This window comes from Mycteria americana, chromosome Z, assembly GCF_035582795.1.
Source record: "Mycteria americana isolate JAX WOST 10 ecotype Jacksonville Zoo and Gardens chromosome Z, USCA_MyAme_1.0, whole genome shotgun sequence".
Lineage (NCBI taxonomy): Eukaryota > Metazoa > Chordata > Aves > Ciconiiformes > Ciconiidae > Mycteria > Mycteria americana.
This window is the reverse complement of record NC_134396.1, coordinates 17085945-17103753: the sequence shown is the minus strand read 5'-3', so window position 1 is coordinate 17103753 and position 17809 is coordinate 17085945. Positions and strand designations below refer to the sequence as shown.

The 17809-nt window shown below is 39.1% G+C and overlaps 1 protein-coding gene across 1 annotated transcript in view; it reads right to left on the bottom strand.

Moving 5' to 3' along the window:
- The window catches only part of MAST4 (microtubule associated serine/threonine kinase family member 4), a 308358-nt gene that overhangs the window by 209928 nt on the left and 80621 nt on the right, over window positions 1–17809 (bottom strand). The window contains exon 3 of the mRNA XM_075488550.1: window positions 14670–14791. Coding sequence (XP_075344665.1) covers window positions 14670–14791 — 122 coding nt within the window. The remainder of the gene's footprint in view (window positions 1–14669; window positions 14792–17809) is intronic.

The window sequence follows — 17809 nt, the reverse complement described above, 5'->3', positions numbered from 1 at the left end:
CATACATTTCCATACCTCCCTTTTTCAAGTTTCTCAGTGCAGCAAGCTTAACCTAATCAGGCAAAGTATGAGCATGCTAAAAAAGTTGCAAAGGAAAACTGCACAAGGCTAGCTACAGAATTTAACAAAAGGAAAACTGAAACATCAAAGTATGAACCATACTGGCATATGGCAAAAAGGCTTTTTATTTTAAAAATGAAATCCCAAGGCTGCATCAAGTTCAAATCTACCTAGAGCCTTCAAGTTCAATGAGCTTGTCATCTTAGCAAAAGAGTTTTAATCTGATCTCAGAGTGAAGGACAAACATCCTAGCAGATTCTTAACACAGTTTGTACAATGCATAGCAATGATGGACCATTCACAATATAGTGTTCCTGTCTCACCACAAATGAAAAGGCTCACGTAAAAGTAGCAGAGATATCTAAGGCTTCAGTAGCCCAAAAGATCATCTTTCTCACTGCACACAGGAATAACCAGAAGTTTTCTACTACAGGGGTATATGGTGCTGCAAGTGGTTCAGACTGTAGCTCCAAGAAATACGTTCAGTAATACTCATTACAACCTGCTCACCATCCAAAGAAACAGTGTCTCCTTCTCCTTGCAATTAAAGGGCAAACATCAGGTTTAACACAAAAGAGAAAAACACACAGACATACAGAAACCTTATCTCAAAAACAGTTTGTCACATATATGTTCTTGATCACAAAGGAGATTTATTTCATCCATGCAACCATGGAGTCTTGCAAACCCAGAAGAATATCAAGTCTTCTAGGAATGATACTTCAGACTTGACTCTCTAAAGCCTTTCAGAGCTTATGGCAGTGTAAGCTTCCTATCCACTATGAATGAAATGTGAATCAAATTCTGGCAACATCTTTGACCATCTCCCAGAGGTGGATCCCACTTTGATTATTTCTTCTGAAGACACACCATAGGTCTCAGTTTTCAAACACAAAGACTGTATATTGAAGTCTTTTGAGTTACTTTTAAGGATAGATTAGAGCATAAACTGTCAAGGAAAGATGACATTACAATTCCACAAAGGAGCCCAAGGTTGTCTTTCTGAATGGTCATAAGAGAAATTGAGCCACCTTTACGTACCACACCAAAATAATCATACTCTGCATATGATAAGAACTCATAACACAGAGATCACATTTCTGTTCCGTAGCATTCCGAAAATAGTTTCAGTTCCTAAAGGAATTTACCCACAATGTTTTATATTGAATTTCAAACACCCTATACAGACACACTACATTTTTGTCTGTTCCACACACACACAAAAAATCTCTAAAAACAGCTAGAGTACCCAGAACTTTTCAACCCTCCTGTACATATATATCCACACCAAACCTTCCATACTGTTACTCCGCAACATTGTGGGACAAAGGGATTTCATTAGAAATCATAATGAATAACAGATCATCATCAAGTGAAGTTACAGAAGCATGAAAGCCAAAGCCATGTATGATAACGGGAGCTGGAAGATGTGCACATATTTCTTGTACCAGTTTGAAAAATCACTGTAGAAGTGAATCAAAAGAAGATAATCTTTAAAGAATTTTATACTAATCAACACCTAGCCATCTTACATAAACCAGAAACATAGTATCACTACCTACTGTTGTATTCCCCAAGAGTTTTCTTTAATACAATGCTTTTAATGTTTTCTGAGGGAAAAAAAAGGCTATGGAAACACACTATCCATCTGCCTCTTGTTCCTTCAAGTTCTGAAAGCTCTGTTGCTCTGAAGTGTCACTGAAATCGGCTACAGCATTGGAAATTGACAGACCCAACTAACACTGTCACTGAGATAAGGGCAGCTGTAATCCAACCAGAGGAGCAGATCCCTTTTTAGTCTGTATGTACAGACTAGCAGACAGAACTCTAGCTCTACAATATATACAGCAAGAATTTCCTCTTATACAACTACAGGAAGACTTGTTCATTTCAATAGTAATAGGAAAGCATATTTAAGATATTCAAACAGTGAGGGAATATAGGCCAGTGTCATGGTTTAACCCCAGCTGCCAACTACGCCCCACACAGCCGCTCGCTCACTCCTCTCTCATGGGATGGGGGAGAGAATCAGAAGAGTAAAAGTGAGAAAACTCATGGGTTGAGATAAAGACAGTTTAATAGGGAAAGCAAAAGCCGCGCGCGCAACCAAAGCAAAACAAGGAATTCATTGACTACTTCCCACAGGCAGGCAGGTGTTCAGCCATCTCCAGGAAAGGAGGGCTCCATCACACCTAACAGTTACTTGGGAGGACAAACGCCATCACTCCCAATGTTCCCCCTTCCTTCTTCTTCCCCCAGCTTTTTATGCTGAGCATGATGTCATATGGTATGGAATATCCCTTCGGTCAGGTGGGGTCAGCTGTCCCGGCCGTGTCCCCTCCCAACTCCTTGTGCACCCCCAGCCTCCTCGCTGGTGGGGTGGGGTGAGGAGCAGAAAAGGCCTTGACTCTGTGTAAGCACTGCTCAGCAGTAACTAAAACATCCCTGTGCTATCAACACTGTTTCCAGCACAAATCCAAAACATAGCCCCATACTAGCTTCTGAGAAGAAAATTAGCTCTATCCCAGCCAAAACCAGCACAGCCAGCTTTATCACAAACTATCTGAATGAGGTAATGAAAATCCACCACTTGATTCTCATGATTTATTTTCCAAGATCTCATTTACCCGTAGAAGCTATACAGTGACATCATATGAATTTGCACATTACTTCAGGAAACAGGGAAAGCAATTATTCCATTTTAAAAGGTGCCTCCTTTAAAATTATAAGATTGATAAAGGCAATTCATTAATAATTATTAACATCTATTGCAATTCTGAGAAACTAATTCATTTAACAGAATCAAGTAACATCCATGACATTGTCATTAACTACTAAAGGCATAATAATTCATATACAATTTTAGACACTGCAAACAATACACATTAATATTCAAAGCATAAAAGTTACAGTATTTCATCTACATAGGCTTCTATGCCCCTGTATACATTTGCCTAATGTCCCTTTTAAGAGCTTAGAAAAAGTATGGAATAAATGCTCCATGTGAAACCAACAGCTCCCTTTCAGGACTCAACATGATAACCACTACCCGTCAGAAAAAGAAAGCAGACATGCTTCACCAGCCAAATGTTTTCAAGGCACTGGTTCCTATGAGTCGCCAGCTACAGCACTGAGAAGGCATTGCTGGCCTGACAACAAAATGTGAGATCTTAGCAGTATTTTCCTATACCCCCCTTCAGTTTTACAGTCCTCCCCCTGCACACAGAGCAAAGCACATTGCTCCTTTTACATCTCTCTTGTATTTCAGAAGTAAAGACTTTGCAGCAATATACACTGCATGGATTGATAGAGTGCTATTCCATTTGTGTTCCCCTTCACCACATTACACAAAAACACGTTCAGGTAAGCCAGGCTAGTTTGCTGTGTATCCAAGAGAGCACTCCAGCTACTAGGTCCAGCAATGCATCAAGAGAGACTTTGCTATTCTTCTGAGCCACTGTATACTACTCAGAATACAAAACACAAGCAGGGAGAAATTCAAGATTCCTTAGTTAGCAAAACTCTAATTCTCTTCTTCTAGAGCCAATAAACCTACACAAGTGGCAAGCCACAGGTCAGTGTAGGGGTGCAACAATTTCTTACACAAAGAAGTACAGTTGACTGTGGTTGTTTCTTAAAAAAATACTATTTTTTTCCTGATTATATCTTAAGGTTCTTGAAAATAAGCTGCTTTTTCATACTAAAGCACATACACCTTGCCAACAGTCTCAATTATACATGTAAGAGTAGCCATGTATAGACGCACATTCCATGGACAGTGTAGGTACACACTGGGTTTTCATGCCACCTGCCGGACAAAATCCTACTTGCACCAACCCATTTCTGGTTTAGCCAGAGGGCTTAGAAAGGTAATAAATCAGTCATGAAAATATCAGAAGAAAAATAATCGTTGCAGAAGCAAACTTATTTTTTAAATAAGTTTTAAATAAGTAATCAACCTCCCTTTCAATGACAGAACATATAAGAGAACATTGGTTCCAACAGACATTTCAACTTCAGTGATTTTGCCTTTTACATCAAATACTGTGTTTCTTACTGTAGCAAAAAGCATAGATGAATCACCAATCCAACCAAGATAGCAAGCCCTCCAATTTTTCAAGTTTTCCATAATTATACAATAGCATAAAAGAAATTTATTTCTGAAAGCACAGGCTCATCATGAGTACAGTCTGTTTCTCTCATGGATCTCTTTTCAACAAGAACTGAGAAATTACATATACACCAAAATGTTCTTCCTTTTCAAAAAGTTGCTAAACTACTTGTCTCCATATTTCCCCGAGGAATGCTGAACAACAAACGTGCAGGAGTCATGCCGTTTTAAATCTGAAAGTTTGCAGTTCTACATATCTAGCTATGTTTTCAGAGAACAAATAAAAAGAATCCTGAGAGTTGATGCATTTTCTGACAATGAGCTCAACAGAATATTTTAGATTCTGCATATGGAAAAGGAAGCAAGCTCTTAAAAAATTCTCATGGCAAAACAACAACAATAGCAATTACATTCTGAATAATCCCTCCTAGATACTTAGAAGTTTGGTTCTTATGTGAAAACAATAATAGGCAATCTGCTTTCCAACCACAATTACTAACCTTTGGAAGGGTTTAAGTTCCTGTTTTATTTTTAAATCATTCTGAACAATCATGCATCTAGTCTCCTTCATTTTGATGCCCATTTTCCTTTTTAGAAGCATTTAATCTCAACACTTGCAATATTTTCTCAATGAGACAACACATTAACCTACCGTCCCTTAAAGATGTGTAATTATTAATGCATTTTGACTGTTCCTTCCACTATAAGATTCAAAACTTCCCATTACATGTCATTCTTCACAAAAGCACCCTCCTTCATTAGAGAGCAGCAGTTAATGTTTCAACATTCAAATTAATTCAGAAGGTAGTTCACCTTGCCGAAGTCTTGACTCCCCACAGGCCTAAGATCCATTACAAACCAGACAAACTACAAAAATTTGGACTAAAAGGGAATGCTCTTCACTAGTTTTAATTTGTCCCATATTTGATAAGAAGAGCATGTCTAACAAGCATACCAGAAAAACATTTATTCACAGTTACAGGTTTCTGGAAAAGCAGCATCACGCTAGGGAAGTTCGTTCAGGATATGCCTTTACTGGCCGCATAATTAATGAAATACACCGATATCCAACTCTACTTGAGTTGTAGGTTAGTTTTCTTAGTTCACTTGAGCTCACTCTCTTTCCTCCCTTATTTACAGAAGGCAATCTCATAATTCAACTTTGTTTCTTACTACCAACTTTCATCCTTTTTTGAATAGATAACATAACACAGAATTAGGAATATGTGATCAGCCAAGTATATATTACTAACAAGTTATTCCATGCATTACAAAGCCAATCATCATTTCTGAAGTTAACTGACCACATACTGAGTGTCTTCCACTGCACCACGTAATTGCAGATATGCAGCAATGATCAAGAGGTTAAATGTATTCATGAGAGAGTAAGTTAACCAATCTCCTGCTGATTATTACATCTTTTACTCCAGTGACACTAGGTCGACTTGTGCACTTACCTAACTTTCTTAATCTCCACAACATGATGAAAGAAAATTCTTAATAGATGTCATGATCTTACTGTACTATTACTTTACTAAAAATATGACGGAACTGCATAGACACAGGCACCACAATAGGGCATATTGTGATAAAAGAAAAAAGTAGAAGGTTTTCTAGCTTTACTGAGATGAAAACAGAGTTGATGCTAAAAATCATCAGTCCACTGTGACAGCATACAGAAGAGTGGAACAAACATGGTGACTTCATCTCACCAGTGAAGTCAGAACAATTTAAATTGCTGTTATAACAGCCCAAGGGAAGGTTTGCAGGAATATTAACAGGTAACGTCAGGTAAAAAATATCGAAGTCCACATTCCCACCCGCTTCCACAGGACAGAAGCGCAATTTACAATAAGACTTCTAATTCCACATAAATGTACAAGAAAGTCTGACTAAAACCCAGAGGAACAAATACCCAGCAGCATGTTCCAAGGCCAAACTGTGGCAGTCAACCCACATGCAGCTTTAAGTCAGTAAAACTGCATCTGCTTTTAAACCTAGAAACGTAAAAGATTAGAGGTAGCAGTGCATCATCCAACACAAAAATAGGCTCTGCAGTTATGTTCTCAAATTGAAAAATGCCTGCAGAAAAATCTTTGCTATACACCTTTGCTTGTTTGGAACTAAGAAAAATCAAAGAGGAGGAACTTCCATTCCCACCAGAGAGATCTGGATAAACTACATTTCCCCTCCCTGCTGCAGTGCTTGTAAGTCAGCAGTGTCATTCAACTCAGTTTGCGTCTCTGTTTTGAGAGTTATAGCCATCATCAGAACCATGGGAGTACTTCAGCTTGAGGGATGAGAAATTGTTCCCACGACGTCTGCTTCCATCCTCTGCTACATTACAATCACTTTGCAAGTACCATAGGCATAAGAACATGTTGACATACAGACAGGAAAACAAAAATGTTACTTCATCAATTTAAAAACATGCCCTATCTAGTTATCCCTTAATATAAGAATACTGTCCCACAGCAAAAAACTGAGCAGAAAGGAATATACCTTATCAGCTTCCAAGCAAAGTCCACCATTTAGGCCAATCTTCGCTAGGAAGTTTGAAGAGTTGCAGTATTTGCGTTTCTTTTAACTGAAACTGACATGACAGAAATAAAGTTTTCTACAGTGATAATTACTCTCAAACAGCATCGGGAAAAAAATTTCTACAATGCTGAAGATTAAGTTTCTTGGCAATATATATCACTATTAAAATTCAGATCAGTGGAGCAGTACCTTATCCTCTACAGCATTTTTTTTTAATTAATCATCTCATCCTAATTATGCATAGGTACCAAATTCCTAAGACTGCTAAGAACAGTCAGAGAGGTTGTAACCGCCTCACAAGAACTGCAAATAACACCCTAACCTACTGCTACCCACCTAGGCAACACAGGGAGAACTCATTTTTATGTTATCAACACCTCTTACTATGCCTTCAGATCCTGAATGCAGACAGAAGTATATACAACGATTTTCCTACACTTATGGTATTCCCCCATGCTTACTTTATCTCATTTATTTTAAAGTCAGAGCTGTGAGTGACATTAGTTTAAAATTTTATCACATACTTCCCAGAGTGGAAATCAGACCATCAACAGCAGATTTGCACATCAGCACACTCTCCTCAAGTAAAGGAGAACCTCCTTGCAACATTATTAAATATTTTCTCATTAAATGTTAAAAAATATAGATGAAAGTATGTTTGAATTAACATACTAAAGTATGAAATCACAGTAGTCCATTTTCTTCTGCATTTTGCCATGGGGACCAGGAGACAGCATTATAGCTAAATTTTCCTAAATCCATCCCTGTGCCAGTCATTTTTGCAGTCTCTTCTCTTCCTGCTCTCCATGTCCTTTTTACCCTCTTTATCCCCCTCCCATTTCCACCCCTATAAATCCTTTAAGGGGTTGCAGAAGTTTTTGATCTAAGGCCAGAAAAGTCCATCACTATATTCCTGAGTCTTATTCCTTGTTAATCACAGATTATAACATTTTATCCAGTTATCCTCTAAGCAAAGTCCAACAAGCAGCTGAGAAAGCTTGTATTCCCAGAAAGCCATCTAAACTTCAAACGCTATAAATGATTACAGAACAATTTCTTCTGGTTGTATAGTTCATTGCCAAACCACCATTACTCCCTTGTTTCTCATGTGGCTAATTTTACGAGCATGAAAGTTCGTGGCCTCACCTCTGTAACGCTTGCCACTTTTTCCACTTTTTTCCTTTTAAGAGATACTGGCAACACAATTCTAGATGACATTTTAAGATAACCATCACTAACACCACACACATAGAACTCAAATATCACAGCAGACAAGCAGAATAAGCCCTTATTCAGAGACACTACTAACATACAGTCAGAAGCTTCAATTCTAGGCGTGAAGCACTATATTTAACCTAGCTTACTGATCCAGACCGTGCGGGTCCTGCAAACCAAATTAAAATCTAATAGAATAAGGCATGCTCAGCTGACAACAAAGGCTAAGGAAGATAACAGCCCTAGCTTCTTCATTGTCTAGAATTAGAAACTGGTCCTAGTGAGCCTTTTTACTGTTCGGGGTAAGTATCTCGTGAGGGACGAAGATCATTATATGGGATGCCTGGAAAATTTGGCATGGTGTTCATGTGCCAAATAGGGATGTATTGCTAGCTCCTACACACATTTGGTCTCTACTGGTTTTGTACCATTAACAGGATACAGAAGAGGATTATACCTACATTCAACTCTAATAAACTGTGCAAAGTACTTAGAGTAATGTCTCCTTTCAGTTCTAGAATATGCTCAAAAACATCCTGTCAGCCAGAAACTAACTGAGGCTGACAGGAGACCTACTTCACCACAAAGTGCATATGTTTGGAAGATATGTTGGATATGCTTGCAAAACTTTTTAACCTAGGTCAGTCTTCTATGGGAGATTGTTATTTCACCTACTTTTCCCATTATTCTCTAAGTAATGATACTCTGCAGCACGAGATGTGTTCTCAATTCTGGAAAATCGAAAGCTCTCTATAGGAGGAGAGTTAACCCTGGTCATCACCACTTCTGTATTTCATCCACCAAGAATAAGCAAGAAAAGCATCAGAATTAATAAAGGCATTAGTTTTAATCAGACAATTTAGGAAAGGAGTCAAATATCTAGAAGTCTGTCAAGCAGCTGAATCTACAAATGTGTTTTAAACCCAAATGTGCAGTGAATATTTTAAAAATAGTGATATAGACAAATAGAGATATATCTATATTTGTGAAACAGAGCACCCAGTCATCAACTTCTTGCATCAGTTTGTCAGAAAGTATTAGTTTCATGGCTCCAGACCAGGTCTGCTCCAGCCTTTTGCTGTGTACAAACAAGTACAAAGGAGTGCTTATGAAGATGGATGTTCATTTCCCTCTCTCTACTACTAAATTAGAATTAACTACTGAATTAGAACTGCAATTAAGAATTCATTAGAAGGCAAATATAGACAAAGAAATATGAATGCAAATACATATTCATGGGTAAGGAGTTACTGAAACAAAATACACAAGGGAGAACAACTCTCTAGTCTCAAAAGCTAGAAGCAATTGAAGCACGGAAAACCTGCTACCATTTCTAAGCAATTTTAGCATTTCATAGGAATAAATACTTTCCATTTTAAAAAGATTCTCACTGATTAGTGTTAGATGTTGAGCTAGTTTTAAGTCAAACAAGAATATGGCATTCAAATGTATACAGTGGCTTAGCATTCAAGTAACTTCCTCAGTTGAGACTCAGTATTTCTGAAATCTAGCTAACTATTTTTAGGAGATTTGAGAGACAGACCCAAGATTAGCTACTTAGGCAATTTCTATTATATCTTCTTCGTGTTTCTCACAAGTGCCATCCTTGTACATGCTCACTAACTTGCAGAGTATTAAATAGCTGCTCACAGACACAACCAAGAATCTTAGGCATTGAAGACCTGAATCCCTGGACAGAAAGAGCTAAAATTTAAAGCAACCCAAGTTTCAGATGCTGGTTCTTCTTGCTCTCTAATAAGTTTATTTAAAAATAAATTCAGCTATGTCTGATATTCATTAGATACAACCATACAGACAATTAATGATTTGAAAAATCCCCTACAATTCCAAAATAAAACATTTAAATAAAGACTTTTTTTTTTAATTATGTGGTTTGCCGAAGTACAATTGATACTGTCGTTCACTTATCTAACCAATTAGTGTTTCTAAAGAATGTATTTTATTTGTTTGCAATCATTTATTATCTAAGCTATAATTTTGCAGCTTCTCAGGCAACGAATGGCTGTCTTGCATCTGGGAAATAAAATACACAAAAGGGTGTTGGTGTGTTGTTTGAATACATGCAATTACTGGTAGTTACATTCTAATTAGCATAATTAGTTTTGAAACAGTTCTCATAATAACTGTCAACATTATGTCAATTTAGCTGAAGTTAATGGCACATTTAACAAAGACTTACTCATTTTCAGTATTATACTATTTAAAAGAAAGGAGGAGTTCTGAAGAATTAAAACTGCTTTTTCGTAGACACTGAGCATTTCTTATTTTGCTTCCTTTCAGCAATCCATCTCATAAAACAGCACTTTATATAATTACCACCCTCCAGCTTCCGTAAAACCATTCTTACAAATTAACACTGATAAAGTGGCAATAAAAAGCAAGTATACCAAAGTACAGATGTTTGCAAATTCAGTCTTCTGTTCTTTTGGGGAAGGCAACAATATTTTGGCAGTTGGTGGGGGGAGTAGGTTGGGAAAAAAAAAATAAAGAGGTAAATCTTGAAAAATCTAAAGAGGTAAACAGTGTGCTAAAAAGTAGCAAATGCTTCTAGTCATACCTAGACGAAACATCCATTCACTACTTTCTAGGAAAGGGCGTAAGCCATTCATAAAGGCCAGCTTTACCCTTCTTCCAGTTTTGATAAGTTACTACATACTATTTACAAGTAGTCAAAGATGTTCCATTATTAAACCAAGTAAAAATTTAATCATTTCACTGACATCTTTCAAGTTTCCAAGAAGACACAATATGCCTTTCAGAGTTTGTTTTACTTCATACCATGAATATTCATCTTCCACAACAGGAGGAACAGCCAGCCTATGCTCAGTACTTGCCATAAAGTTACACAACCAGTCTTGACTGAATTCAAAAGCCAAGTGTATTACAATGTACATGTTTCATTTGAGGATCTTGTTTATAGTGTATTTTTATTAAGTGAATATTTCCAAGAGCAAGTTACCATTCAGGAGTAATGAAATATGCTGTCTTAAAAAGCTCTCTGGACTGTGAGAAGTCTTTTTTTTTTTTTTTAATTTATGTAAAAAAGATAAACAAAATGAAAGACTTAATGCTCCTTAAAGTAGGAGATTACTTTTTTATTAGGGAAGGAAAAAAAAAAAAAAGACAAAAACACAAACCAAAAAAAAAAAACCCCAAAACAGAACAGGAGTTTGATATTAATCCGCGGTGAAGACAAAGCAAATCTACAGAAGTTTTACCCAATTTGGACAAATTCTTTTCCTTTCATCTACACATTTATCATCGTGTATCATAAAGGTACTTTATGTCCAGGTTTCTACCGTTTTTATGTACGCAGCTATCCAGAAAAAGTTAAAGTCGGGAACTTCATTCAATCCATGCCACTCAGACAAAATATATTTCTGCCTATAAAATGGCAAGCAATTGCTCAGGCAGTTTCAGACTCATTATCATCATTTTAAGCACATCAGCTTATTACAATGAAACATTAACAAAAATGGCTTATTTCAAGTTTATTTTGAACTATTTTCCAAAAATTCTGCTAGCAGTAATAAAAATGGACAAGTCAAAACAGTAAGTAGTAATGGTATTTGTAAACACTTGAGGAGTGGCAGGGGGGCTGGGAGAGGACAGGAGAATTACTCCCAAACTTTGGACGCTGAATGAGGCAGCTAACTCCTAAACCACTTCAGCAGAAAATAAGCACTGGCAGGGGCCGATTCATCCCACTTTGAAAGAGATGCCTGAAATCAGGCAAGATGACTGTCAGCCTATAGGGCAAGGAGAGTCAGATAAGCTAGCTCTACCACAGTTTCCCTACACTCAAGCAAAACTCGTCACTGAGACACACACTCTGAATTGCCTTCCAGGAGCATGTAGTATTCTCCACCGACTACACAGAGGAAGAGACTGACCAGACCAACATTTGACCTGTGAGAACATCCTAAAGCAGAACTGCTCCACGCCTCAGCTTCACCCTTCTATTTAGTGTTGATGACATTCTGTATCATTTTCTTAATGTTTCTAAGTCCACATTAATACTCTCTGCAGAATCCCATCATCTGCATGACCACCACAGAATCTGTCGTGGACAGCTCAACGTGCTCCTGCCAGAAGCAGAAGAGTAACAAGACTATCACTTAGCTTCCTCTGAATTAAGAGCCCCCAGCAAATCCAATACACTGCCCACTCATCTGAAAATCAGCCTTCCCCATATACATTTTTAACCCGCTTATATGGTTCTATACCAAAACTGTATTTTTAATTTATAGTCCAACTGCCTATATTACAGGAGTGAATCTTGCATAGCTATCGAACACCATCTAAAGCAACACCTGCAGCCCATTTTTAATCAATATTCCATAACTCAAATCTATAGCTTCCCACAGAGAGGATTTGCATTTGTGACACAGTAAGTAATCTAGGGAAGTTTTTACAAATTATCGACAGAAAAAGGGAAAAGTAGATCTTTTGTACCCCGTTTGCAATTCCACTAAACACTAGTATTATCTTTGAGCTGCTCACTTGTCATTCTTGTCTCTGCTGGCACACAATCACTGCTCACAGTCAGGTCCACATGAGCTGGGTATCAACCCCAGTGAGAATGGTCGTTCTTAGTAGAGGAACTAATAACAGGCTAATAATTTTTCATATGAGCAAGACATTACATTTAAATCATTTCAGCTCAGACTGTGAACAGCTACATGGAAATTCTTCATACAAATCTCTTCTACCTAAGGTCAAACTCTTTCCTAAATATAACTAAAAGCTCCCGTTACTAGAATATAACAACAGGCCTCTCAAACTCAACTCTGACAAAGTACAGAACCAAGACAAAAAAAAGGGGGAGGAGGGGGAGTGGCCCCTACCTTATGGCCCCTTTTAAGCAAAGGCCAGAGTCTTTCAGAAGTCTGACAGCAAAGTATTTGTCAAAGGAGCTCTTCTTCAGAAGAGCTCTGCCTACGTGACAATGTAACATTAACCTCCTTAGGAGGCAAGCCTGATCAGCAGTTCCAGATAAGAAATAAATACTTGAGAGGAACCTGCATCTCCACCCTGTGCACACTCTGCTCAGATCTGCATAGAAGGCTCTCGCCTGCTTTTGCACTGGCATGAAAGAAGGTGCAGTCAGGCATGGATAAACGATGTGGAGAGACTTGAAAGAAGTCGTCTGTGGCAGACAAATATGCCATAAAACTCGAACGGTGATGAGTGAAAGGCCCTTAAGGAAGCATGGCTCACTGATTTTTCGTTAGTCTGTTGTTTTATGACCATTTAAAATATTTTTTGTCAAAATGCTGCTGAATCTTCCTCTTCCTATAGTCTAAGCATTATATCAAAACAAAAGCACAATGTTGCTAGTAGGATGACACATGATAGTTGTGCAAACAGAAACAGATAATCAAATAGCAACACAGGACTTTTTAAATTTAGTTAATTTAGGTCATTAGAATAAATTATTTTTTTCATTCCCAACTACAGAAAAGAAGGAAAACATGTACAGTTTTGATGTAATGTGAATTGATTTCTAACCATTCATCTACTTTCCTTTTCCTTTCAACTATACATAATCCAAATACTTCCTTCACAATGAACTATGTTTCTCCTAACAAACTAGAAAACAAATACATAGGTTGATACTTAGTTCCCTGGAAAATATTAGGGCTCAAAGCATAGAACATCCAATAGAATCAAGTCTTTGTAATAAGCATGAAGTCCAATAAACCACATCTGCCCCAAAGAGCCAAAAACAATTAAGACCACCACTAAGCAGAAACCATTATTACATTTGTAAGTGCAGATTTGTTGCACTTGAAGTGAAATACTAGTTCAGATAGATTCACGTGGAAACCAGCCATCTACGTACAAGTATGATATGAAAAACTGGCATGGCGGTATCTGTTCAGCACTGCCTGATCATAGCCTTCTTTAACCTGAACATTATTTAAAAAAAAAAAAAAAAAAAAGCCAGTTTCCCCTAGAAAGTAGACATGGATCAGCAAAGTTTTAATAACCAGCCAAAAGGCAGAAGAGGGGGGGGAAATACTAGTAAAACTTTTCTGCTTTTTTATACAACATGAAATATATTCATTAAAGTAATTCATTGAAGAAAAGTATAGGCTAGCATACAAGGTCCTGCATTAAATTTCAGCACTTCTTAAGATCTTAATGTACAGAAGAACAAAGCAGCATAACGGATGGTTGAAAACAAAAAAGCTGAAAGTTCAAGTGTATGAGGCGTCTCTTCCCCTTCCTCTTCCCTTATCATTTTATCCCAAAGACTTAATGAAGCTCATGCTTCATACACCCATATTCTCCTGGGGACAGAGTCCTGCAGCAAGTGGAAAAAAAGACTTTGATAGAAAAGAATGCTCAGGAGAAAGGACACTTACCTTCTATTGCTGTCTTTAAAAGCATGCCTTTTTTTTCTTTTTTTTTTTTTTTTAAGGAAAGAAACCATTTAAATGCAAACAGCTACATTAATGCAACATTCAGCTCAGACTTCACACAAAATCTAGTAATCCCATTCAGAGTTACTGCTACCATAAGTGGCATACAGCTGCACTCAACATATTAAGTAATGTTGTATGCAGGAATGCATTAGGTACTTCAAAAATCCAGTTTAAGGAGGAGAGGTTGATCTGAAAATAAACTCTGGTTTGATCCCCGTCCCCTCACCAATAGATACAGAGATGCAATACATTTTTTGTACACTCCTAGTTTTGAAAAAAAATTGACTCACCAAACTAACAGTAAGTGAAGGTGCTGACTGCCCGTGTGCTTGGTAGCGCATGCGAACAAGATTAGACGTTTCTGCAGGTTGCCACAGCTGCTGTCCAGTTGCATTGGGAAGCAGATACTTGCCTGTCAAGTTAAGGAAGAGTGTGTTAAAATATTAGATGTTGCAGATGAGGCAATGCAATGGACAGAGTTTACTATAAGATAACACTCTTACCATTCTAAAACAAATGTTTCTTTCACTATAGCCCTGACCAGACGGGATTCCATCAAAACAGAATTCATACTATTCACTTGCTAGCCCTTCACATCACCCTTCCACAAGCCACACTTCTTAGGCAAATTAATTTTTTCAATATTCTCACAACTGTACCTTTCCCCTACCTAGAAACACAATTAATGCAACAACAGATGCAAACATCCAGAATGGTGGGTCTGAACCAAAGAAACCTAAATTCTGAAGGCTAGCCAAAAATAAAATTAAAAAATTTAAAAAAAAATGCTGCTATCTCCCCCTTGAAGGAATAAAGTTCTGAGTCCGAGGTACAAAGTAAGGTTTATTGGAATAAGGCACTTACTGTGTGGATAATTACACCACCCTATGAGTGGGGACTATTCTGCTTCTATTCCAAAATTCCTTATAATCTACCTAACAGGTATCACTCAGTTCCCAAGAAAGTACCTTTACCCAGCGTCCCAAGTAAGGGGAGATCACCATGGTGCAGGCCAGCCATTCCTCACGAGCACTCGCACCGGGCTCTCAGGAAGGGGTTGATGTACCCCTCCTCGGCGGGTGCTGTGCTCACTACCTAGCCGTGTCTTTTCACTGTGGCCAGGCAAGCTCAGGCCTAGTGCAACGGAAGGTCAGACCCACGACCAAAGCACTGCCACTTGGTCTGGATCATCTCCCTACAGCTACTAATTAGGCAGAAAGCATCTCTGGCTCAGGAAGCCCCTGAGCTGCAAACCAGCAGCAGGGAGAATACTTAGGGGATTATATTAAGAGGACAAGCATGTAGCAATACTGTTCCTTTTTGCTTACTTTCAGCCACTGTCAAGAAACAGGACAAGAGGTGGTCTTAGCAAATATGTCCACCGTAAGTTCTTAGTTATCTCTGAAAACTATGCAAAAGTGAGACAATCACACTACTAAAGCAATTGGCTTCTCTTAGAGACCCACAAGCGCATGCAAAGTAACAATTCAACAGATTTTTTTTTTTTTTAAATCAAAGCTAGGTTCAAAAACACAATGCAAGATTTTGATTGAACAGGTCAAATGAAAACCATCTTCCAAACCACACATCCTAAACATTTGTTTCCTGAAATTACTAATTCCCACCTCATTAATCTTGTCACCTTGGAGAACTAAGGAGTAGGTATGTGCGTGACCATTGACACAGGACTTGCACCCTGGTAGATGGGCACAGGTTTGCCAGGAAATCAAAGGCCTCAGCTTCATAGCCTTATTTTTAACAGCAGAGCCACAGAGAGTTGCCAAGGTCTCTGGAAACTGACTGTCTTGGGAGCCAGAGAGTTCTCAAGCAGCAGCACAGGATAGTCTTTTTAATGCTTCCCAATTAGTCTTGAAAATGTGCTACTGTTCTTTGTTACACTGGTAAAGCAGAACCCATAGACATTTTTCACCCAGTTTGCTAACAGCTTGCCCAAGACTATTAGAAAAATGTACAAGAAAGCTGTTGTTTCTTGCCCAATTATCCAGGATAACATTTTCCAGAACTGGAAAAACTGAATTAATTTCCCATCTGCTCTCTCTGCCTGTTTCTCTCAAATTCTGGTTACCTGTTTACATAGGCTCCCACCATCCTCAACTAAAAGGATGCCATAAAAAGCTTGTGGCATTGATTGCAATGTCCACATCTTTGATATTTCATTGATGTCAGTCCTGGAATATGCCAGTGACATATGCAGTTAGTTACAGCTTATATCTATCACCTCAAAAGTTTAATTCCTTCTCATCCAGGCAGGAAAAAAAGAATTAAAAAGTGAGTGGAAAAAACTAAGTTATACATACCTTGCATTTAAACAGGTATGTTTTATTTATTAAACAGGTATATCCACCTGGTGCAACCAGGTGGATGATTTGCTCTGCATGGTGGCAGAGCTACGGGAGGAGGTGGAAAGGTTAAGGAGCATCAGGGAGGCTGAGAAAGAGATCGACTGGTGGTGCCAGGCTCTGCCCCCCCCGAGACGGGAACAGGAGCGGCAGCAGCCACCAGTAAGAACCCACGATCAAGGGCATCCTCTATCCCCCCCCACCGGGCTGAAGGCAGCAGCTCCAAGGAGGAGAGTGAATGGAGGCAAGTCCACGCTTGTGGCAGCAGGCAAAGGCCCTCCCTGCCCACCTCGCCCCCCCAGGTGCCTCTGCACAACAGGTATGAGGCCCTGGAGGTGGGAGGCCAGGCAATGGAGGATGGGGATGACAGTCCATCTACACCAGAGGTGTCGCCCAGGGCAGACGAACGTACCTCTCGTATCAACACCACCTCCACAAGGAAGAGAAGACGGGTTATAGTTGTGGGCGACTCCCTTCTGAGGGGAACCGAGGGTCCGATATGCCGGACGGACCCTCCTCTTAGGGAAGTCTGCTGCCTCCATGGGGCCCGGGTGAAGGATGTCACGAGGATACTCCCTAGCCTGGTACGGCCCTCGGGCTATTACCCTCTACTGCTCTTCCATGTGGGGGGTGACGAAGCTGCAACACAAAGTCCTAGGGCAATCAAAAGAGACTTCAGGGCCTTGGGACAGCTAGTAAGGGACTCCGGAGCACAGGTTATTTTCTCCTCTCTCCTTCCAGTTGTGGGCAGTGACACCAGAAGGAACAGAGGTACCCAATCTATTAACACATGGCTCCGTGGCTGGTGTCATCACCACGGTTTTGGTTTTTTTGACAACGGGATGGCCTACACAGCACCAGGTTTGCTGGCATCTGATGGGATTCATCTTTCTCAAAGGGGAAAGAGAATCTTTGCTCAGGAACTTGTGGGGCTCATCGACAGAGCTTTAAACTAGACTCAAAGGGGGAGGGGGATAATATCAGGCTTGCCCGAGGGAAGCTGAGGGACGACGTGCCACGGTTAGAGGGAGCGGGTGCCAGCACGGGCACTCGGCCTGAGTCTCCGAGAT